Source organism: Etheostoma spectabile, chromosome 15, assembly GCF_008692095.1.
Source record: "Etheostoma spectabile isolate EspeVRDwgs_2016 chromosome 15, UIUC_Espe_1.0, whole genome shotgun sequence".
Taxonomy (NCBI): domain Eukaryota; kingdom Metazoa; phylum Chordata; class Actinopteri; order Perciformes; family Percidae; genus Etheostoma; species Etheostoma spectabile.
Window position 1 is genome coordinate 2542692 of NC_045747.1, and position 23212 is coordinate 2565903.

At 43.4% G+C, this 23212-nt stretch overlaps 2 protein-coding genes and 2 long non-coding RNA genes across 4 annotated transcripts in view; 2 read left to right on the forward strand and 2 right to left on the reverse strand.

Moving 5' to 3' along the window:
- Positions 1–769: 769 nt before the first annotated feature.
- On the reverse strand, positions 770–1477 carry LOC116703111 (uncharacterized). Its single transcript, XR_004335343.1, has 2 exons — positions 934–1477; positions 770–878 (listed from the first exon to the last, which is right to left on the reverse strand). It is a non-coding gene; the product is annotated as an uncharacterized LOC116703111 (long non-coding RNA).
- A 6-nt stretch (positions 1478–1483) lies between these two features.
- top3a (DNA topoisomerase III alpha) lies at positions 1484–15563 on the reverse strand. The gene is made up of 19 exons (XM_032537709.1): positions 15074–15563; positions 13897–13956; positions 13711–13784; positions 13552–13627; positions 13280–13388; positions 12309–12452; positions 11926–12096; positions 11728–11828; positions 11092–11166; positions 10828–10910; positions 10429–10639; positions 10012–10197; positions 9640–9769; positions 9234–9347; positions 7499–7664; positions 7177–7323; positions 6866–6988; positions 3686–4407; positions 1484–1854 (listed from the first exon to the last, which is right to left on the reverse strand). Exons 1-19 carry the CDS (start codon positions 15326–15328, stop codon positions 1691–1693), a joined length of 3111 nt encoding a protein of 1036 aa, XP_032393600.1. The 5' UTR covers positions 15329–15563; the 3' UTR covers positions 1484–1690.
- The window catches only part of LOC116703109 (uncharacterized), a 17053-nt gene continuing 214 nt past the window's right edge, over positions 6374–23212 (forward strand). The window contains exons 1-2 of the long non-coding RNA XR_004335341.1: positions 6374–6744; positions 10298–10300. This is a non-coding gene — a long non-coding RNA (uncharacterized LOC116703109). The remainder of the gene's footprint in view (positions 6745–10297; positions 10301–23212) is intronic.
- The window catches only part of smcr8a (Smith-Magenis syndrome chromosome region, candidate 8a), an 8381-nt gene continuing 1730 nt past the window's right edge, over positions 16562–23212 (forward strand). The window contains exons 1-3 of the mRNA XM_032537711.1: positions 16562–17667; positions 18280–20013; positions 21706–23089. Of these exons, the coding sequence (XP_032393602.1) occupies positions 17015–17667; positions 18280–20013; positions 21706–22165 (2847 nt within the window). The 5' untranslated portion in view covers positions 16562–17014 and the 3' untranslated portion in view covers positions 22166–23089. The remainder of the gene's footprint in view (positions 17668–18279; positions 20014–21705; positions 23090–23212) is intronic.

Here is a 23212-nt window from a genome sequence, read left to right on the forward strand (position 1 = left end):
TGACGTTCCACTTCTAGGATTGCTCAATTGCAGACGGAAATTAAGTAGGATTTCACTCATCCAGGCGGATATCTGCGGCCTAGGGCTTCCTTAGTGGTGGAATTTAAAACTCTGGTGGATTTCTGGGAACTATGGTTAACTGCTCCTCAGATCTCTGCAGGGTAAATCCAATCTCAGTTTTCTGTTGCACCGCTAACTTCTGAACATACACGTTCCACCAAAACAAGTTCCTTCCCGAGGCTATTTAGCAGCGGCACCGTTGCCCCGTCCGGCACTTGCCGCCCAAGACGATTGTGATTGGTTTAAAGAAATGCCAATCAACCAGAGCACATTTTTCCTCCTCCGCAGTGCTGTGTAGGAAGGTCTGGTAATGCAAGACTACATAAGCTACAATATAATAATATTACAACTCTCACAGGGGCCATTTTCTGCAAAACAAGCACTTCTACTAAGGCTTTCTCCAGCACTATATTGAATGTTGGACTTTCATTTGTAATGAAGTAATTCTACGTGTGTACGTGTGTTACGTGTGTCTACTTTACTTATGTAAATTAGGGATACATTTTTTATATCATATACTCATTATGTTTAGTATGTACAGCAGTAAGGAATACTTCTGAGTTTGATTTCTTTTCAAAATGTAGCTGGCTGAAAGTTGAAGACTCGAGATAAAACCCAAACTAGTGGAACGAAGAAAGTAACGCAAAAGTCTGAAACCGAAACCAATATCAAACCTCATGACTGTAAAGATATAAATAACAATGCAAGGTTACCATACATTTATGTTTATTAGCATTCATCAATATTAAAATAGAAATCTTGGTACTGACACTTCCTCAGACTGCAGAGAGTGTACAAGTATTTTTCACTTATTTATTCTGCATCCATATTCACAATGTAAACACATATTCTATGGTTTCTTCCTACAACAACCACCTCGAAGAATCAACAAATGTAAAATACTTGGGTCTTGTTTCAGATACTTAGTGATTAACCAGTAGTAATCATATTAACAAACACATTAATTACACTATTAATCATTAAGAAACTGTGTGCCCATGTTTTCTTTAAAATACACATGCATTCAATTTGTGCCAGAATCACCCTCCTTAAACTGATCTGAGTCAAGCTGTCAGGATTGTGAATAAACACACTAGACGGAGGATTTATTTGACCAGCTGAGCAAATTTTCCGACAGTTGAGCATCTTCAGATCTCTGCGGTAACAATCTCATCTAACTCTTGGTGAGAAAGCAAATAAGCGTATTTCCTAAAATGTTGATACTGAAAGCTTACCTGACCCCAAAACGAGCCCTAACTTTCCTCCCAGGGGCCAGAAAAGAGGCATTTGTCTCAAAAAACAACAACACATTGAACACCTGAGTAGACCTGAGAAAATAGAGCTGGATGAAAAACTAAATGTCTTCATGTCTACATTCTCATTTTCTATAACAGAGGGTGCCATTGTGTTGCACAACTGGGACTTTAGCCTTAGTCATGACATGCCTTTGGTCTGGTGCTCAAAGCTGTTTTTGTCCTTTTGGAATTCTTATTTACCAGAGGAAGAGGTCCGTCCCCTGGGAGGAGGCATGTACAATCTGAGTTGCTGCATGTTTGAAAAATAAAATCTGACTCCACACTTTGAAGTCAGAGACTTCAGGAACTCCCCGTTAAGTGTCTCTAAGCAGCGGTCAGCGCTGGGGACAGGTGACTCGGGTGTGTCCCGGGTTGTGGCAGATGCCACAGGTACGAGGCTTCTTAGCAGCTGCAGGTTTGTTAGCGGTGGCACCTCCAGTGATCTTCCTCCCCTTCGTCCCTCCGTCTCCACCGCCATTAAATCCCCCACCGAACCCAACTGACAATGGGGACAGAGGTCAAACACATGAGGAGGTTAGATGTCACTGTAGAAAAAGTAGAGTTGTTCCAGTACCATCATCAGAAATGCCTCTAGTACTCCCTAAAATGTTGGTATCGGTGGACTAGCCAGACCTTCATCCGCAGCGCTGTGGAGGATGGTCTCTCAAAGCAAGACTAGCTCCCCAGTGGACTTCTTTAGCAGGGTTGGTCTTCCCGCCGTTTAAGTGCTATTTTATTTATTATCTTTTCAAATGTTTTAGACACACATATGGTAATTTTAATGGATTTCAGTGGACTGAAAAATGTAACATTTTCTAATTCCCCTGGAATCGGTATCGGGAAGGAATAAATGGCATTGAAACATCTCTAGTGTTGCATGCACTGGGACCGACTGCACTGGGTCAGCCTGCTGAGGTTCAGTGGGAGTGTTTGTGAGTCGTGACAGCTTGTCTTTATCATTAAGTAAAGATGTAGGTAGGTTTATCTCACTCTCTCTCTATCTCTCTCTCATCTGCTCTGCTTCGCTCGTATTGATAGGTTTTAAATAAATGTGGAGTGTTTTACAAAGCCCGCAGGAAACATTAGCTGTCTCCAGGCTCATGGTGTAAATTATTTGACAGCCACATTAATGCAGTCAGACATGTAAATCAGAAATCAAATGACATGCACGGCAAACGTGTCTGTAATGTACGTATATGTAAATGTTTTCTTGTGTGTGTTCTTCCCTTTAATATGAAAAGTACCACAGACAGAAATCCAAAAAAACCTTTGAAGATGAATTCCCCTTTAAGTCAGCAGACAGGAACAGAGCCGAAACTCTAATGTTCCCTTTGCTTTGAAAGGCAACTATATTCCTTTTATGCAACAGAGGGGTTTCAGTGATCTATTTTTAATACAGTCGAAATTAGTTATACTATTTTTTTTTAACTCACTGTAGCTACTAACTATTTAAAGAAATTCAAGAAAGACATCGCTCTGTTGGGAAAATTTAGATTTTGACCTAATGATGGCGCTAGATGAGAGGTAAGTGATAACTACAGTTGTTTCAACTCATCCTGAGGGGTGAATGAATGCCTCTACCAAACCTCCTGGCAATCCAGCTGATAGATGTTTCAGTCTGGACCACCGTGAGGGACTGACACCTCTATTCATAGGGCTCCTGCACACTGACGTGCACGTGGCGTGAGCGTGTCAGCTGGGTGGCGTATCTCTTTTTATTTCGGCTCCCATGTTAACGGGTGAGAGCTTGCACACTGGCTGCATGACACGCAAGCGTGTTGGAAGCGTTTCCAGGCAAATAAGAATACAAAAAGATGTTTATATGTCATTTTGACACAAATACATTTAATAAATTACATTTTGATGTTTGAAAGACTAGGTTTTGATATAAATGCAGATATAAATGTAATTTAAAAAAAAATTCAAATATTGCACCTGTCAATCTAGAACAAAATATTCTGTAGCCTATTTTGTCGTCAATATTGCCGACGTTGTCTTTGCTGTTGTAAAATCAGTATAAAGTTGAAGAACGCTATTATTTCATTTTATCAATGGGAAACATATATGTGTCAGACACGTTTTGAAAAATGCCACGCAGCCGCCACGCAACCGACACGGAACAGAAACGCCACGCTCACGCCACGCTGGCAGTGTGCAGGAGGTCTTAGGCTTCACCGCTAGCAGAACAAAAAATGTTTAGGCCTCAGGGTAATAGCAGGTAGAAAGTTTGAAAAGCAGTGTTGAATGTTGATATGTGTGTGTGTGTGTGTGTGTGTGTGTGTGTGTGTGTGTGGGAGTGGGTGTGTGTGTGTGTGTGTTGAGAGCCTTGCCTAGTGGCGGCTGGTTCTCATCAGCCCATTGGAAGAAGCCACACTGCTGCTCTCTAGGTTTCCCGCAGGCGTGGAACACCCGGCCCTTGTTTGGCCCGTCCTTCTGCACCGTTCGTGTCACCGCTGTCTCATTACAGTTACACATTGTCTGTCCTCCTGCACCCCCTTCCCGCCCTCTGCTTGCTCCAGGGGTAGTCCTGAACCCTAGAGGGGGCCTTGGCGGCATGTGCAGCGGAGGCCCTCGACCCTGTGGCTCCCCCTGCTCACTTGGCTGATCCGCCCACAGGAAGAAGTTGCAGCCCCCCGCGTTGCACTTGTAGAACTGACGGCCTTGGTTGGGACCGTCTTTGCGCACGGTCAGGAGGAGAGCATCCTGACCACAGTTACACACAATGGCATCATTGTCTACACCCAGAGCGCTGCCGCCTGCTGGAGGTTGTGGCTGCGGGGTCCAGGATGGGGCAGGAGGAAGGGAAGTTCGAGAATTTGAACTCAGGGCTCTGGGTGGCTCTGATCTGGGGGGCCTTGGAGCTGGTGGAAGAGGGTCCTCTCTTCTTCCTCCCCGTAGTCCACCCCCCCCACCTCCCGCTCCCCCTCCCCCGGGTCGGAGGTACCTCAGGTCCAGCACTTCTCTGAGTGTCTCGTCACATCCACCGATGCAGCCAACAAATTCTAAAGGCATCATGGGAGGGAGGCTGCCCCTGCGGAACTTGAACTTCAACCTGAAGAATAATGTCAGAGTTTTGAAGTGAATGCATGTGACCATTTTCACGACTAATCACTACTTATACATTACACCAGAGCATGTGGGCAGAGGTGAGCGGTGAGGATTTACGCTCCTTGCTCACGGAGCTGTACTGTCCTCACGCCCCCCCCCCCCGCCTAAAGCCGCTCCCGGCCGCTTTGTTCAATATCGCTCCGTGCTCAACTAAAGATTTCCCCCCCGTCCTACTCAAATCTTTTAGCTCTCACTCCAAAAAGAAAAGAAAAAAAGTGGTGTTTCATTTATCGGATGAAAGGGCGCCCACCCTGTCTGTTTTTTAAAACACAAGTTGCTGTGGCGACCGACCAGTGAGGCTGCGCCAGTAAGAAATAGTTTTTCACACATCTGCCGTTAACAGCATCTGAAGTTATCCAACACGCTGAAACTGCTGGGAGATATCTGATTAAAAAAACAGTGATATTCTTTCAGAGTAAGTGCTGTATTTCAACTTTGAGCTCTGTACCAGATTGGTTGCTATGGAAACAGATGCTGGTGTTGAGCACTTTGGCTTGATGCTAGTGAGCGTGCCCTATATTTGGACTGAGCCGAGGCACGTGCTTAGGGGGGTTAACGCCCACTTGTGTAAACAAGTTCATTGCGCTGCTGAAGCCACTGAGAGCTTCATCTGTGTTTGTTGTTGTCTTTGCACAGAAAGGAGCGCCTACGTACACTTCTCGGTAGTCAAGAAATGGAAGCTGTGTTCAGATATAAAGTGACCAATGAAAAGTTTTCAGTGTTCAATATGTGTGGGTCTGAGATTGTGCTGAGAGGACATCTGAATCTGCTCCTCTAATGTTTCACAAAATAATATGCAAAGCAGGTAGGGTGATTCAGATTCACATAACTTTATTAGTCCTATTAGTAGTTTATAAGGGGCAACTCAGCCAACTTACAGCCAATTTCATATGACCCAACAATTATATATACACACACACACACACACACACACACACACACACTTGTTTTTATTTGGAAATCGTCATATTGTAATATGGCATAAGTGTTGTCTTTTCCTGGTTTTAAAGGTTGCATTACAGTAAAGTGATGTCGTTTTCTGAACTTACCAGACTGTCCTAGCTGTTCTATTATTTGCCTTTACCCGCTTAGTCATTATATCCACATTACTGATGATTATTTACCAAAAAACTCAATTGTGTAACTGTTTTGTGAAAGCACTAGTAGTCAACACTACAATATTGTTGCGGTATTGATATCGAGGTATTTGTATACAAATATCGTGATATTTGATTTTCTCCATAACGCCCAGCCCTATATTACATTCACATTCATGACGATGAATCTTTATGGAAAATGTTAATGTAAACTAGCCTGGATGTCAGCCAAACACACATTTGAGGTCGGGAAGTTTGGTCTGGACTTGATCCATTGTGGAGCAACTATGCTCGAACAAGAGCTGTTCGGACCAATCAAATTGTCAGGGCGGGCTTTATACGATGATGGACAAATCATCAACATGATCATATAATCAACCATGTCACTAAAGAGCGCTTGGGTTGAATTTGGTTACCACAAAGGTGGCTGCCGCTGGAGAAATGAGATGTAGATTCCGCCATCGCGTCTGTTATAGAAGATATCAACAGCGCATTCATTTTAAAATCCTCAACTGGTCTGTCTCTGCTCAACTCAAAACCAGCTGATGGTGTCGCTGCGACTCAGCTTTTCAAGTTGCAGAGGCTGGTTTTAGAAGAGACTTTACCTGTTTCAAAGGCCAATAGAGAAGTCAGCTGGTAAAGTCAGCTATAAACTATATAAATAAAATGATCAATAATCCATTTTATTTCTACGTTACAAACAGCTGATGGAGCCTCAATGAACCGAAAGCACGGTAACGTTGTATGGGGGAGAGAGATAGAGAGACTGAAGAGAAGGAGCGCTCAGCGGCATTAGAACAAAGCCACGAATCAGAAAAAGAAAATGTGTTTCGCCGATTCATCTCTAGAAATGCAACTGTAGCAAGCATCTCACTATCACTAACGTTATCCACATTCATATTTCCACAAATTAAATGATATATCCAGCAACAAACAAGTCTAAAAGTCGGACGTTAGGAAGGAAGGATTGTGCAAAGAGTGGTTGCTATGGAGGCGATACACTCATCTCGGTTGGTGTTGAGTTCTGTTGACAGTTGAGTTCCGTTGCTCTGATTGGTTGTAGGTCTATTAAATTGAGCGCAGAGGCATTTTTGGTTGAAACACGCCCCATAATCACAGCCCAACGGAGAAGTATCAGACTCATATTCTGACTCGAATCTGAGTATGACCACGTCAGGCTAAATGTAAATTATTAGCAGTCTAAAGTTATCTTTATCATAAATTATTTAAACGGTTTCCTTTATTTTATGTTAGGTGAACAGCTCTGTGAAATGAAACCCCTCCTGGTATAAAATGAATACTTACATGTGAACCGGGTGCGGCAGACAGGTGGGACAAATGCTGTCATCTCTGCTGACCTCCAGCACCGTGTCGGGGAACCACACCGCTGACTTACAGGCTGGGAAGCCTGTGCAGGACAGGAACTTACTGCAGGGGGACAGAAAGAGTTAGAGTCAGGGAGGGGAGGGGGGGGGAAAAAACACATTTTCTATATAGCATATTATTGTTAGATTAATTTCCTACCTTTTAGGTAAATATTTTTTTATGCATTGACAACTGATTTGTGCAGACCTGAAATGTTTTCTTGTGATAATATAGTTTTAAGCTCATCTCACCTGTTTCCCTCCCTCTTCTTCCTCAGCACCATGTCCTGTCCGCAGTGAGGACACTTCCTGACCGGCAGCGGGAACTCCATGTCCTGCTGCTCTGCTTCAGCCACTTCCTGAGCTGCACCCAGATATGGCGACAGGGCTTCATCCAACCTAAGGCAACAACAGAAAATGACTTCTAACCTGGGGTCACAACAACCAACAACCAACAGCCTGCAATGACTACAGGTGTAATGAATCCATCAATGTAAAACACAAACAACATAATTTGCGTGTAGATGGTACATCCGAAATACAAACATGTACAACAAGGTCAATTGTAACTAACTTCTTCGCCTTCTTGACAGACTCAATGAAGACAGACTTGTATTTCTGGATGTGGTGCTGCAGGACAGACTGTTTGTCCTTCCTGCCCTCTGATACCAGCTTGAGGTCCGCCTCCAATTCAGCACGCAGGTTTGGTTTGGACATCTCATAGCCCATGGAGTTGTAACCTAAACAAACACACATTTGATAAGTAACATATTTGAGTGAAAGGGGCAACGACAACATATTTGTGTATAAAATCTACTGTAAATTGTGGTATGTGAGTAAGTGTCACGTCCAGACCAAACTTTCCGACCTTAAATATTGTGGGCGGGGCTAAGTTTAGCTGGCATCCAGGCTAGTTTACATTAACATTTTCCATAAAGATTCACCATCATGAATGTGAATATAATATATATTACTATATACTATGTGTTACTATTACTTATATTACTTTTGGTGCTTTCACAAAATAGTTACACAATTGAGTTTTTTGATAAATAATCATCAGTAATGTGGATATAATGACTAAGCGGGTAAAGGCAAATAATAGAACCGCTAGAACAGTCTGGTAAGTTTGGAAAACAACATCACTTTACTGAAATGCAGCCTTTAAAACCAGGAAAAGACAACACTTATGCCATATTACGATATGACGATGTCCAAAATCTAATTCGATATCTAGTCTCATATCACGACAGGGATCTCTATATGGCTATAAGATCGATATATTGCCCAGCTCTAATGTAATATGTGTGCGCCTGTGTGCGTGTGTGTGTGTTAGACGTGGCACGGTTCATGAAAAAACAGGTTCGGAGCGTGTGTGCGTCGCACGGTTCGACGCATGCGCAATGTAGCCTTATGCCCTCATGTGACCTCAGACAGTGTGTTTTCCTTTTGCGCGAAAGAAGAGGTGTGGACAAGTTACCATCAAAACGTACAACGAAAGACGATGCAAAACATTTCAGACCGTCCTGCCAACCTGTATGCATTTTAACATCAATGTACGGTAACATTTTTTTACTCTAAAGCCGCTGAAACAGCTGCTGTTTCAATCCTGTGGGCTCATCAGAATAATTTCTAATGACAAATAAATGATTCTGATAAATTAATGTTTAAAAACTAAAAACGGACAGTCAACCATGCTATGAGCGTTGTGTAGTTTGTCCATTAGAGGGCGCTCCACAACATCCCTGTTGGCAACACTGATTATTGTTTTGTTAAGGTGTTTTTGTTCAAAGGACTTTAAGTTTTATGTCTTAAGTTTTTACTTTTATTTGTTTTATTTATCAGAACTTTAATTTATTTAGATTTTCCTCTGTTCAACAAATTATTATCATATTATTTTAGTGAGAACTCAAATAACTACAAATACCTACCTAAGGTTAGGGAAATCTTGTAAAAAATGTTGTAACGCGTAAAAAATATATATATACTGTATATCGCCCGATATATCGGCATATTGGATTTAAAAATAACCAAATATCGGTATCAGCCTTAAAAATCCTTTTCAGTCGGGCTCTAATACTGTATACCTAAATTGTGGATAATTAAGCTATGTATCATATGCTGAAATATATTTCTGGGGTGTCAAAGATTAAAAGTAAAATAACAACAGGAAGCATACAGAACCTAAAACCGTGATACAAACCGAACAGTGGGATTTGTGAACTGTGCCACCCCTAGTGTGAGTGTGTGTGTGTGTGAGAGAGTGAGTGTGTGTGTGCGCGTGTGTGCGTGTGTGTGTGTGTACACACCCTCCACCAGTCCCATGCCGAGCTCTCCAGGCAGAAACCTCTGGTCAGCTGTTAAGCCCACATACATGCGACTCTTTATGGTCTCGATGTGATCTGCGTGGGTTGCATCTGTGCCTGTAATACACAGTTCATACAGTACAGTTGGTGCCAGACACAAAACAGTTAATCCTGAACAAACAACTATTCAATGTTGACTCGACAAAGGATCACTAAGTTGTTGCCAGGTTCGCTTTAAGTAATTTTTTATCCGACTGAAAAGGGTAGACTTGCATCACAATACCAATTGGTAAATGTGTATTAGTCTGGAACCTAATATTAAGAACTTTTGTGGGAAGCATCAATATTTTATGAAATACAACATACATTAAAAACTGTGTGTGTGTGTATGTGTGTGTGTGTGTTGTACCAATGCCGTGCTTCTCCATCAGGGATATGAGGTCGGCTTCAGTGAGCAGCTGCGGAGGACTCGTCTGTCCATCCACCATCTCGATAGCAGAAGGCTGGAACTGGGAGCCTTGCTCATACACTGGAATCACCTAGCACACATACGAAGCAGGTTTACTGGATACATCACACACGAGCAGCACGGACCAAACACAACATACTTCATAAAAGCCAAGTATGTAAGCTATACAGTGGTAATGTAGCATCGGCTGACTTGTCTCTTAAAGTGGTGTAGAAATTAGTCTGTTACCAATCGCTCTCTTTCTCTTTCACACACACACACACACACACACACACACACACACACACACACACACACACACACACAACATACCTTGGCACTCCACCTGTCATACGGGTAAACGTCCAAGTAGTTCTTTGCAATGATCATGAGTCCCGAGGAGGAGAAGTTCTCATGGGCGATGTCTATGTCCACCACAGTCTCCTGCCCCAAAGCATCTTGGGATACGCATGCCAGGAAGTGCCGGACAATGAACTCGTACACACGTCCCTCATTGCCCTGGACACAGAAGAAACAGATCGTTCTGTAAAACTGGATATTGAGCCAATTGTTTGACGAGGAGTTGGGCAAAGAAAGACCTGCCACTACTTTTATTAAGATTGTTTATAATGATGCAAAATGTAATAAAATAGGATCATTTTTGTAGCAGAAAATTTGAAACAAATCTCCAGAGGACAAAAGAAAAAAGGTACCTTTGCCCAAAGTGAGCTCCAGTTTTTGCAGACTTACCTGCAGTGTACTGGAGTACTTGGTGGGGTGAATCGGGGGATGGGCTTGGTCAGATTTCTTGCCCTGTCGTGGGTTGGGACCCCCCGGCTGCTCCATCACTCTCTGGGCAAACGTCCCCCAGATCGGGCTTTGTGTCTGCTGCTCCACCAGGGGGCCGAGAGGCAGGTTTTCGGGAAAAATGTTTGTCTCTGTTCGGGGGTAGCTGATGTACCTGAGCAGAAAGAAAAAAGAACTTGAAATGTGATATTTCTGATAAACTCATCTATTAAATGCATGAAAGACACCACCCTGCCAGATGGTGTCTTTCCATGTACAAAAATAGGCACGACTTTGAGGAGGAACCTGATAAACTAAAAAATACTTTGCCGTATGCATGTACGTTACCCAACATGTACTCACCCTTGGGTATACAGTTTTTCTGCAATTTTCATGGTCTCTTTGGCATTTATTCTTAGCTTCCGAGATGCAAGTTTCTCCAGTTCCTGTTTGGTCAGATAAAGGTAGAGGACTGTTCAGAGTGGGACAAAGCAGCGAGGGGGTTTCCATACAAGGACACTACCAAATACTACTCTTTCTGTTGTACTGAACTACGTACACTTCATACCATTAAAAGATGTGTTTTGAGTGGGCAGTGTAAGTATGTGTTTGACTTTATATTCTTACCACAGTGTCCAAAGGCAGCGGTCTCCACTTGCTCTTGGGTTTGCTGGTTACTGAGGTGACTGTTGCTATGGGATTCTGGAAATTTGTCAAATAAAAAAAAAAAAATTATTCTTATACCTTTCCACAGGTGACTTTTTTGCACTTTATTCAGGCAGATCGGAAAAAAATGTAAATGCTATGCTGTGCTCTCCAATTGTATGGAGATGCACGCACGCACGCAAACACACACACACACACACGCACGCACGCACACATTTTTTGATGGGCAACATCAGCCTATTTTTGCTCTTATATAATATCCATTAACCACAATGAGAGTGTTGCTTTGCTGGTGCTGTGTTTTACATTTTGCTTCTGTTATGCAGGAGCAAACTTGTTTTTTTGTTTGTTTATGTGTCAAACGGCAGGGTAGCGACTAGTTTCTCAGAAGTTTAGGCAACATGACAATTCAAATCATCCAATAATTAACAGAATATGAGATTACCGCCTGAAGGAACGAGGGATTAGGAGGCAAATGAGACCAATACACGTCTAAAAGCATCCCTTCAACGTTACATTCACAAAGATAAACTAGTAAAGTATGTAACATAACAAGCTCAATAACATGACATAAGAGACACACAAACAGGCACATACCTCCATGCAGATCTGGTAGAGAACCAGGCATGCTGTGTGGTTGAAGAGACGGTTTCTTTTCCAACTGAAGTCAACAGTGTCCTCCCCCATCTCGTGCAGCACTAAAACAAAGACAGACAGAGGGGGTGAAGTGGGGTGAGAATCAGTGTAAAACATGAATACTATTGATCTGTGTGTCTGTGCACGGTGAGTTTGTACCTTTGATCTTGTAGAAAGTCTCGGGTATGAAAGCCTGGATGGCTTTGAAGCGCTCCACAACAAAGCCCAGAGTGGGAAACTGACAACTGCCGTATGAGATCAGCTGATTGGCCAAAGACTCTGGGAAGATCTTCTGCAAGCGAAGCGTTTGGAATCGAGTGAAGGACGCACCTGCAGAAGATGAGCACAGGAGAGGGGATGCGATCATATTAATATGTGACTTTTTTCAGATATACAGAGCCGTTAGTGTTGTTTCATTGGTGAAGTGGCCAAATTGCGATTATTCTGCATGACCCATTATCTGTTGAGCCATCCTATAATGATAACATCTTTTTCACCTGGGTTAGTGGGTCACTGTGTATTTTTCAGTGCTGCTGCCATACCTATTCGCAGGTCCAGCTCCTGACGGACATCGACAGCATCGCTGATGTTGGCATCTGGCTCAGTAAGAGTCTCACAAGCTCTCCGAATGGAGTTGGGGGTGATCTCAGAAAACTTTGCCCGAAAGACTTGTAAATTTTGCTTCACTAGAAAGCAAACATAAAAAGAGTATACACACACAAACACACACTATTATCAAGAGTGATTTGTAGACGTACATATAAAAAAACATGAGAATGGGGTCATTTTTACTGATCCGTTTTTTTTAATGGATTTACAAGTAAGAAATAACGTGTTTAGAGGCACCGGTGGTCAGATTGTGTTTGTTGTTGTTAGACAGAGCCGGGCTAGCTGTTTCCCCTCCTTTTAGTTTTGTGCTAAGCTAAGCTAAGCCAAAAGTATTCTGGCTCTGGTTCATATATACCTAGCTTTGCCAGACCATCCACAAGCTGTGAAACGGAGGAGAGTATAGCTGTTACCCTGCTGGATGGGAAAAAATCGTGCTATGGTTTATTGGCATTTCTTTAAACCAATCACAATCGTCATGGGCAACGCTGAGCTCTGCACGGTGCCTCTGCAAAAACGCTGTGCAAGAGAACGCTAAGAATAGTCTAGCAAGCTATTTTAATTTACCAAGCAGAGATCTGAGGAGCAGTCAACGATAGTCCTCATAAATCCACCAAATTTAAAATTCTGACAAAAAGAAAGAGGAAGGAAACAGGAAATACATGCATCCGGCAGAATTTCAAGACTCCGGAGTAATCCCGGAAGTGGAACGTCACGGATACAGACTAATTATATACCCCACAAACATGAGAGGGGTATCAATCCTTTATCTTACTCTCGGGGATAAGCTCATTTCCCCAAATGTCAAACTATTCCTACGAAAAAGAGTTCAGAAGATGCATGCTCACTTGCACCCTCACAACAACAACAACAACAACGACAACGACGACACATGTAATTATCGTACCTGCTTTGCAGACTTCTATGACTTCAAAGCCAATGTTTTCTCCCTCTCGGTCACAATCAGTCCAGATGACTAAGACCTGGCACTGTCTCACCTCTTTCTCTAGTGTTCGCTAGAGAGAGAGAGACGGAGAAAAAAGGAAGAAAAGAAAGTAAGAGGGTTAGATGAGGAGTGAGAGAATATTTTACGTCTATTTACGTCAGATCTCATAGGTTAATATGAAAACAAAATAAAGATTTGCTTTTGTATACTGAGAGTAGCGGATACAAGCATACCTTGATTTGTTTCATGTTTTCCGGACAGTGCTTCTCTACCTCGACATCAAATAACAGCACAGGATTGCAACTTTGCCTTTGGAGGGAAAAGGTACAAATTGAATCGGTTGTTATGATACAGCGTGATGCAGAATGTACCAACAAAAAGTTTTGACTTACCATTTCCGGTACTGTGTTTTAAACTCCATTCCCAGTAAATGGCCTGATACTGACGTCATCGTTACCGTCACATTCTGGAGACAAACCGGGAAAGAAAGGTTCATCTCCAGAAAAACGAAAAACACAAAAGAACAGATGTGCAGGTGCATTGTGTGCATATTTCATTATTTGACTGTATTTACTTACCTGACCAAAGAGATGATATTCATACTCATAGATTTTATTAAACTTTGACATCCCCTCCCTCTAAAGTGGAAACAAAAAGACAATGAGTACTGGAGCAATCAGAAGAGAAACAGAAAATATATGCAGCAGAGGTTGCCATTTATTATGATACGGGTGTTCTGGCAGGTTATGTAAGAGGTCCAATATGAATAGCAACCATCTGATTTGTATTTCAATGTGAAGAATATTTAACTTTATTTGTCAGACTTATTATTCGCTGGATTAGCAAATACAGATGTGGTTTATAAACAGTGTCTTACTTTATTTTCCAAAAACATTGTTACATCATAATATGTGTCAATAATTAAATATACAGTAAATTTGCACATAACACAATATAAATGTACATACTGTACTTATTTAACCACACTGGTTTATTTTCAACATGTTTTATTTGTTTATTATTGTTGTTTTTATTCTATATTATTGGATATTTTATTCTTTTACTTTCCGTATTATTTTACACATCATTTCTGTATTACTTAAATTTGATCGGCCTAAGTCCTGAAATGTTTTAATGGTTCAACCATGTAAAGCACTTTGTTTCCTTGGATCAGGGAGGCTCCAAAATCATGGTTACAGCTGTGGTCCTGCTGCACGTCCTGCGGTGCCCTGTTACATCCTGCTGCGCTCTGCGCTGCCTTGTAATGCCATGCAGTGCCCTGCTATGCCATGAACTACTACAAACTACTATTTCTAGTCACTGTTCAATTAACATGTATTGTGACTGTTGTTGCCACTCTTCATTTCAACCCCAACTGGCCCCATCAGACACCGCCCACCAAGAGCCTGGGTCTGACAGAGGTTTCTTCCTAAAAGGAGATTTTCCTCGCCACTGTCGCTCTGTTGCTCACTTTGGAGGGATGTTGGGTCCCTGTATGTTATCGAGTGGTCTAGACCTACTCTATCTGTAAAGTATATCGAGATAACTATTGTTATGAATTGATACTATAAATAAAATTGAATTAACTTACTTAAATCAAGTTTATTAGTAACAGTGTAATATGGCGTGAACCGGTTATTAATGCCGAGTCATTCTCTGTCTATCGACTACCGTTAACACCACTATGCTGACTATTAAATGGCTGCTGTAGGGTTTTGTACGTTAACGTTACTGGTGCGGGAAGACGTGACTGACCCTCCGGAACCCGCCGTTGGACATTATCTCTGAGATGCCTTTGGCTGCATCGTTCTTCTCGGCCACACAGAGGACCCGCTTGATCTGGGCCCGGCCCCGGATCATGTCTGCTGGCTGCTGCTGCTGCTGCTGCTGCTGCGGTGTGTCCGGACACCGGTCACTCTGCGCCGCACAGAGCCCCCTCCGTGGGACCGCTAGCCGCTGTAACGTCGGAGCCGACCGAAGCAGAGCTCTGCCGAGGAGGTGAACTAGCATGCCGGGCAGCCGTCACACGGAGCGGCGAGGCAGCCTCACTGCTGCTGTCTCTCCGCTGTGTGGCCACCAGTTGACCATCTTCATTCCTAAGTAATTAAATGAGACAAAACAACCTAAATTTACTAATTTGAAACTTTGCGAGGAGCTACGTCGACCTCTTGACTGCTAATGTTAGCTAGCTCTGTTTACAAATTCCGCGCTCGCTTGTCAAATACTGCCGTAATCAAGGTCGTAAACTGTCGTAAAATCCGTAAACAGCCAAACGTCTGAGACAGAGATTAATAACTTTCTTTTACTTTCTGTCTATGGTTTATAATAAAAGTACAAAAGGTACATTCAAATGAAGCAATATGTACATGCGTAACGCAAAAATAATAGTCATGCTTATACGATTTTAATAATACAAATTATAGTGTAAATTCATGTTATATTATAGCAATGTTAAACAGAAAATCCACCCTAAATCAGAATTTGCTGGGTTTTTGGCAACCTTAGAGGAGTTTTAACTCTATATTTAAAATCATACACTTTGTGTTTGTTATTGTAGATATTGCATTTTTAGATTTAAATACTTTCTGGCACAATAAATAAATGAATAAATGAAAAAATAAACCGAAATAATATTCCTGACAGCACGGAGAGACTTCTGCCCCCAAATCAACTCCAATCCAATCACGTTTCTTTGTCACATACACAATCATACACAACGTGTAGGGGAATTATTATGAGCCTAGCTCCAGAAGCAACTAATGTAATTATTAGCATATTAACTCCTTTTTTACAAAGAAGCACAATTCATTTTACAGGTCCATATTTCCTAATCATTTTGTAAGAATTTCCCTGCAAAGAAACACAGCATGTAAACCTAATCTAGAACCAAGTAGGTAAAATAGAGACAGTGTTCTGAGAGATTAATGAGTTTATAAACTCTTTCTGATTTCTAGAGCATTTTAGGACAAATGCAAATGCTCCATTTAAACACATCTTGCGAAAAACAAAACTGAACATTTACCCCAATAACAATATGAGAAAAAAAAATAAAAAAAATAAAGAAAGACCATTTCGTCCTAAACTGGAAAATTGACAATGAGTGACTTTAAATGCTAGTGTTTTTTTTTTTTTGTTTTTTTTTTGATAATCATGTCAAGTAGACTACTTGTTACAGTTGCAGCCATCACAGACAAACTGTGGAAGATTTCTGTTTTAGGGTGGCATTTCTCCTTAAGGGGAGGTGGGTGGTCACCTGATAAGAGTACAGCCAGCTGGGTAAACATGGCGTCTGTGTCTGGATGTGATAATTACATGTAGCGCTTCTGTCTTGTAATGGTGTTTCTGTTTCGCCAACGTCCCGCGCTGTATCCCAGAACAGTGGCGTGCTGGACACGACGCATGAAGACATGAAGGACAGAAGGAAAGAGACGCCTCACTGATGCTGCTTTATATGTGTTTCTCTCTGCACAGCGTGCATGGTCTGATGCCTGCCCGGGTCGTCTGATTGGCGCAAGATAATTGCTTTTGTTAACAGACAGACACTGATTTGTATTTCTGTCGAGGCGTCTACTTTGTCATTGTATCTGACCCAAATCAAGCCTCTTTGTTCTGTGGACTCCTTCAACGCAGCACAATGATCAGTCCGACTGCACTCTATGTGGCTGCCCTCCACCGCTGTGCCCTGACAGCTGATTTATGACTATTACTGTGTGTCGTGTTTCTCATGTCTTGCTCGACAATATCACTATGATAGGCTCACCTGACGTGGTGGCTTTCACTAAAGAGGACGAGTATGGGCAGACACCTCCAGACCCCTGGGCTCTCCCTGATGAGTTCTCTATCCCTCTCCATCCGCTGGCTGACTCCAACCCCTGGGCTAAAACCTCCTATGCCAAGTTCACCAAAGACTTCATCCTCATCTCTGAGTTCTCTGAGCAGGTGGGCCCTCAGCCTCTCCTCACCATCCCCGATGACCCCAAAATCTGTGGCACCTTCGATCTCAACTACTTCTCCCTGCGCATCATGTCGGTGGACTACCAGGCCTCTTTCGTGGGGCATCCACCTGGCAGTGGCTACCCAAGGCTCAGCTTCGTGGAGGACTCTAGGGTGGTGCTGGGCGACTCAAAGGAGGGGGCGTTTGCCTATGTCCATCACCTTACGCTTTATGACCTGGAGGCGAGGGGCTTTGTGCGACCGTTCTGTATGGCGTACGTCTCAGCAGATGAGAGGAAAATCATGCTGCAGTTTCAGGAGCTGTCCCTCCGCTTCTCCCAGGCCTCTGAGTGTCTAAAGGCAGGGAACAGGAGAGCGTTTGCCAAGGAACTCCAGAGGAAGCTTAGAGACCTGGAGTAAGAATTTCAACACACCCTTTTAACTAACATATATGTGCTATTTTAATATGAATTACCTCAAATCATTTAGGAAAATATAGTAAGCAGAACAATTTGTGGGGAAAAAATGGTGAAAGATTTGCTGTGGGCCCCAAATGGACCCCTCACCCCCCACCCCTACCTTACACCAACTGCCCCCTTTGTAATGTTCATGCACGTAGTTCCCATTAAATAAAATGCACACTAGACTGTACCGTACACAGCAGCTTGATTATGTGCCCAGACACCTACAAACCAAATATGGCTCCTAGAACTACCTGACCAGACTCCAGGTCAGTTTTCTTTATTTTTATTTTTTAAATAAATGCAAGGAATCTGGGTACTGGTATGGATCTGGTCCTGACACCATCCCTAGTGGTGCAAGCAAAACCCAACTGGCTAATGAACCCATAACCCTAATCTTTCAGTCAGTGTCACATGGTGCAGGTTTTCAGTTTCTTTTGTTGTGGTTTTTCAGTTAACGCAGCTCCTCCTTGAGGGAAAAAAAGTCCTATTTAAAGAAAAATAAATAAGTTATTCTCTCTCCCTGTATGAACATGTGAACCACTAACTGTTTTTTCCTCCCTTCAGGTACACTCACTCTGTGCTGCAGAGGGAGGAGGGCCTGCAGAGAGAGGCAGGGCCTCAGTGCATGTACTCTGCTCATGCTGTGGAGAAGGCCAACGAGCTCGCAAATGTGGAAAAGAGCATCTATGAACACAGAGACCTGCTGAGACAGATCAGCTCGTACCACCGCCGTCCGCGCCGAGATCCTCACGTCGTCAGCTGCCAGAAGTGCATCACCGAGTGCTTGAGTGAGTGTGAGCAGCTGTTAGACAAATATGCCAAGCTTGCCAACCCCTTCAGTTACACTGCCAAAGGGGAGGCGGGGCAGAAGGGTCGGGCTGATGATGAAGGCGGTGAAAAAGAAGGGGACGAGGAACAAGATGAGGGCGTTAAACGCAGGTCATCCTACACGCCGCAGCTGATCAAAGGTAAATCTGCAAAGTGTTTCGACAAGCGTCTGAAGACCCTGCAAGAGCTGTGCGACGTCACTTTCTACGAGGCCACCGTGGAGCTCCTGAAGAAGACGGAGAGGAGTTTCCGGGGGGACCTGTGTTACCTGTACACACGTCGCCTGGACAGGGCCTTACGCAGGAAACTAAGAGTAACCAACTTCCTGTTTGAGGAGGACCTCGGTGATGATGATGATGAGGACGAAGGGGGAACATTAAGACCATTCTGTGCTGTGAGCCATGCTGTAGATAACAATACACTCTTAAACCCTCTTCCTATTGTGCTAGGACCAGAACCTCTAGAGCTCGATGCTCTGGAGCCTCCAGATCCTCTAGACCCAGCATCTGGGACCAGCCATACTCAAGGGAGTGAGCTTGGGCTTGTGGAGAGCCATCTGGAGTCCTCCCCGTCAGACCAGACTCTGGAGACCCAGGAGAGCTCTGAGGAGACCAAAGGAAGCTTTAGCAGCGGTAATAGCGGGATGGGTCTTGCAGATGGGCAACAGAATCTGGCTAGTAGGAAGTCAGAAGCTCCCGATCCTGATTCTGACTTGACCCCTGACCCAGACCAAAACACTGACCTGGAGAGGGAGAGCAGCAGTGAAGAGATGGAGACCACCGCTGGGGAGGACGAAGGAGACGATACCCCCGTGTCTTTGCTGGAGGTGGTGTCTGAGCTGGAGGCCGGCAGGGAGGAGGAGCGCGAGGGATTACCTGAGGGACCTTGCAACATGGAGTCTGAGTTGTTGGTTCCTTTAGACACAGCGTGCTGTATGGCCCAAGAGGGTTTCCTTTATGAGGCTTCTGCCCCAGAGGTGGTGCAGCCCTGTCAAACACTGGTGGTCAACCAGGAGCCCCACGCTCTACTTCCACTCCAGGATGACTACACGGTGGGTTCTCCATCCTCAGAGAGCCCTGCAGCTGGGCTGGAGCTGCCTGCGGGGCACCTTGGAGACGCAGTTTCTCGTACCTCAGCGGAGGATGGGTCGGACTGTACCATGAGCGCTTCTACAGGGTCTGATCTCGGCTACGGGGGGGTTGTGACTCTGCGTCAGAGGAAGAAGGCTGGACAAGGGGCCTTGAGGTTTGTGCGACAGTACCCCTTTGCCATTCAAGCTCTGTGGTGTCTCCTGAGCGGCAGAACCCTGGTGGTGCTCGGGGCAGATGAGGGGAGAGTCCGCCGACTGGTTGCTGCTCTGGCCCTCTTTGTGCCGGCTCCTGGGAAGGGTGGAGACAGGGTCCAAGCCTGGCTGTCCTGCCCCTTCACCCTCACTGATCTGCAGAGGTGGAAACTCATTGGACTGCAAAGGTATTTCCAATTTCTATTTTAGGCACATAACCGACTCATAATACAATTAATTTTACATTATATCATTATACAAACAATGATGACAGATGTTACTAATATATTTACTAAAACCTTGATCTTGATATACACAGAACTTAAAGGGACATTTCAACCCCAAAATCAAAACTACATATCTCGCCCATTAGTACGCTTCCTCTGCACAGTAATACAGTTGGATGGCGTAGTTCTGGGGATTATCTTGATTACCGTGTCATGATTTCTGGAAAGAGACATTGCTGTGGAGTGGGGTTTTTTGCACTCTGAGCACCACTAGCCGAGAGACATCTAGTTATATTATATTATATCGGAGAGAAGGATGACATTCTGCAACCAATATCTCCAATATTTGGCAAATAATCTAAATTGATGAATGGCACTTCAGTAAAGAAGGAAAAAAATGTATTCTTTATCAAAAATACTTATTTTTGGGGGAACTGTCCCTTTAAGAGATTCTCCAGCAATGTGAAGTTTAAAAATGATGCTATTTTCCTCTTTGTAGTTTGTGGCATACCTTACTATACTGTTACTCATGTGGTCTGACTCAGTCCCCGATGACTCACAAAACCATCTATTCAACACATAAACCTCCAGCCTCATGTCTGTCCTTGAACCTCTTCTTCTATTCATCTTTCTGACGACGCAGTGGCCCCTATAGTATTCCACCATTTTGCATTTAGAGAGGAGGACATAGCGTCACAAACTAATTTATTTATTAAGACATTTGAAGGCACTGAGAGAGTAAGGAGGAGGGGGTCAGGTGGGATTCTGATGTGTGGATTTTACATCTGATCAGCGCACCCTTGGGTGTTTTTGTATATAATAACATTGATTCAGTATATTCACATACATTGGCTGTATTCAAAATTTGCTGAATCGTGATACTTTTGTGACATATCAATTTTATTTTCTTCATCCTTACACCCCCACCTTGATAATGTAGAGCATCTGTGCAAACATATCCGTATGCTCACCCATGCTGAAGTTGATTAAAAAGAGGAATAAAAGAAAAATATTTTGGAAATTGATCTTAATGCCTTAAGTAAAAAAAAAAAAAAGGAAAATCCAACCTTTTTAAGGACACCACTTATCCTTGTGAATGAATATTGTATTGTAAAAAATTGATGTTATTCCTTAAAACACAGGGGGCATAAGTATAAACCCCCCTATGTTATATTCCCATAGAGTCAGGCACATTTTTATTTTTAAAGGCCAGTTATATCATGGATCAGGATACTATGCATCCTGATAAAGTTCCCTTGGCCTCTGGAATTAAAGTAGCCCCCCCCCCATATCATCACATACCCTTCACCATACATAGAGATTGGCATTATGTTATTTCAGTTAGCTTAATAGCTGGTTTTGTCAAACGTTTTAAGGAAGAACATTTATTTATTTATAATACATTATTCATTCACGGAGAAAATTGGTGTCCTTAAAAGGTTGGATTTTCCTAAATTTTTTTGAATTGAAGCATTAAGATCAATTTTCAAAAGACATTTTTTTATTCCTCTTTTCAATCAACTTTAGCATGGGTGTGTAAACTTTCTCAAGCCACTGTATGTATTTAAGATGCCTTTTTGTCATAATAAACACGTGTGCGTGTGCGTGTGCGCGTGCGTGCGTGCGTGCGTGCGTGTGTGTTTCTCCCCACAGAGTAGCGTCCCCAGTGGGTTCCAGCATGCTTTACTCCCTGTCCCGCTACAGTCGCTACATCTCCATCCTGGATGCCGACCAGAAGACCTTGCGCTGTCCGCCGTATCGTGGCCAACTCCTTGCCAACATAGCCGACCACCGCACCTACATCCGCCGCGGTTCCACCTACTTCCTCCACCTACAGAGCACGCTCTGTCAACTGGCAGCCGAGGCCTTCCTGTTTACCTTCACCCACCACCTCCACCTGCCGGTCAGCGCCACGGAGGGCCCCGAGGGGGTGCAGGGCAGACGCCTCTGCTTCCTGCAGGAGCAGCTGGGGCTGGGCGAGGAGGACAGCCAGATACTGCTCTACCTCAGCCAGCTCATCACTCAGCAGTACCTGCAGCCCGCCACCGGGAGCAGCGCAGCAGCAACTTGTTTTAGTTTTAACTACACCACCAGCGTTTTATACAAAATCTGATATTACACTAGGAGGATGATTTCCACACCCTTTTTAGCCGAAATCATCTGTGACCCTTTGGTTTTTAATGGACCAAAGGTGATCTTAATAAGGTCTAAGGTAATTTTAGTTTCAGGACAAACTCTGCACTGGTTATCGTTTTATCTGTGTAATCTCTCTTTCTGCCTTGCTGTCTTTTTCCTCCGGTCTTTCTCTTTCTTCTGTGTGCAGAAAAAAGGAGAAATAGTGAGTTGTGAATGTCAGTGAGTGATTCAATTTGCCTATGTGTGTTCCAGAGCACATTGACACTCACAAACACAAGCTTAACAGAGCAGACGGTCGGTTCCACTTATTGTCATGTGTGTCTTTTTCACCCTAATGGAAAGAAATGTAACTTGCGCTGGCCTGTTTAACCTCTCCTCACCACACACACACACACACACACACACACACACACACACACACACACACACACACACACACACACACACACACACACACACACACACACACACACACACACACACACACACACACACACACACACACACACACACACACACACACACACACCCCCCGTGTTAAATAACTCAATCCAACATGGCTGTGTCTTGTAAGTGCTGAGCTGACACGTTCAATCACAGGTCTGTGTTGTTAATACCCACCAATCACTAAGCAGTTTGTCAGCTATGATATCATCTCAGCTAAATATAAACATGTTTTTCAACCATCTCAACATATGCTGCCATTTTCTGCTTGTGGAGAACAGATGCCTCTACGGATCTGCCCGTGAAACCTTATTAGCACCCACAGGCTTGTTACAGCTGGTTTTGTGACATGCTTCTGTTTTTGGAAACTTCCACACAAGTCCAAACTTTTTTTGTGAAGCTATTTTATTTCTTGAATTTTTTTTTTTGTGAATCAAATTTAACATACATTCCTGCAGTAATCTAGTCTGGAAATCAAGCCCCAAAACCTAAAGATTAAAATTCTGGCATTGAGTAATGAAAGGCGCCCATCTCAAGGGGCGACACCAAGCGTGCATTTGAAAATCTCACTGCACGCAAT

What these genes read in the sequence shown, in the direction of transcription:
- top3a (XM_032537709.1), bottom strand. Translation starts at nt 15,328, where the DNA reads ATGCTAGTTCACCTCCTCGGCAGAGCTCTGCTTCGGTCGGCTCCGACG. An exon ending in CGCTGCCTTTGGACACTGTG is followed by an intron (nt 10,911 to 11,091) that starts GTAAGAATATAA and finishes CTGACCAAACAG; the next exon opens with GAACTGGAGAAACTTGCATC. An exon ending in AGTACTCCAGTACACTGCAG is followed by an intron (nt 10,198 to 10,428) that starts GTAAGTCTGCAA and finishes TTCTGTGTCCAG; the next exon opens with GGCAATGAGGGACGTGTGTA.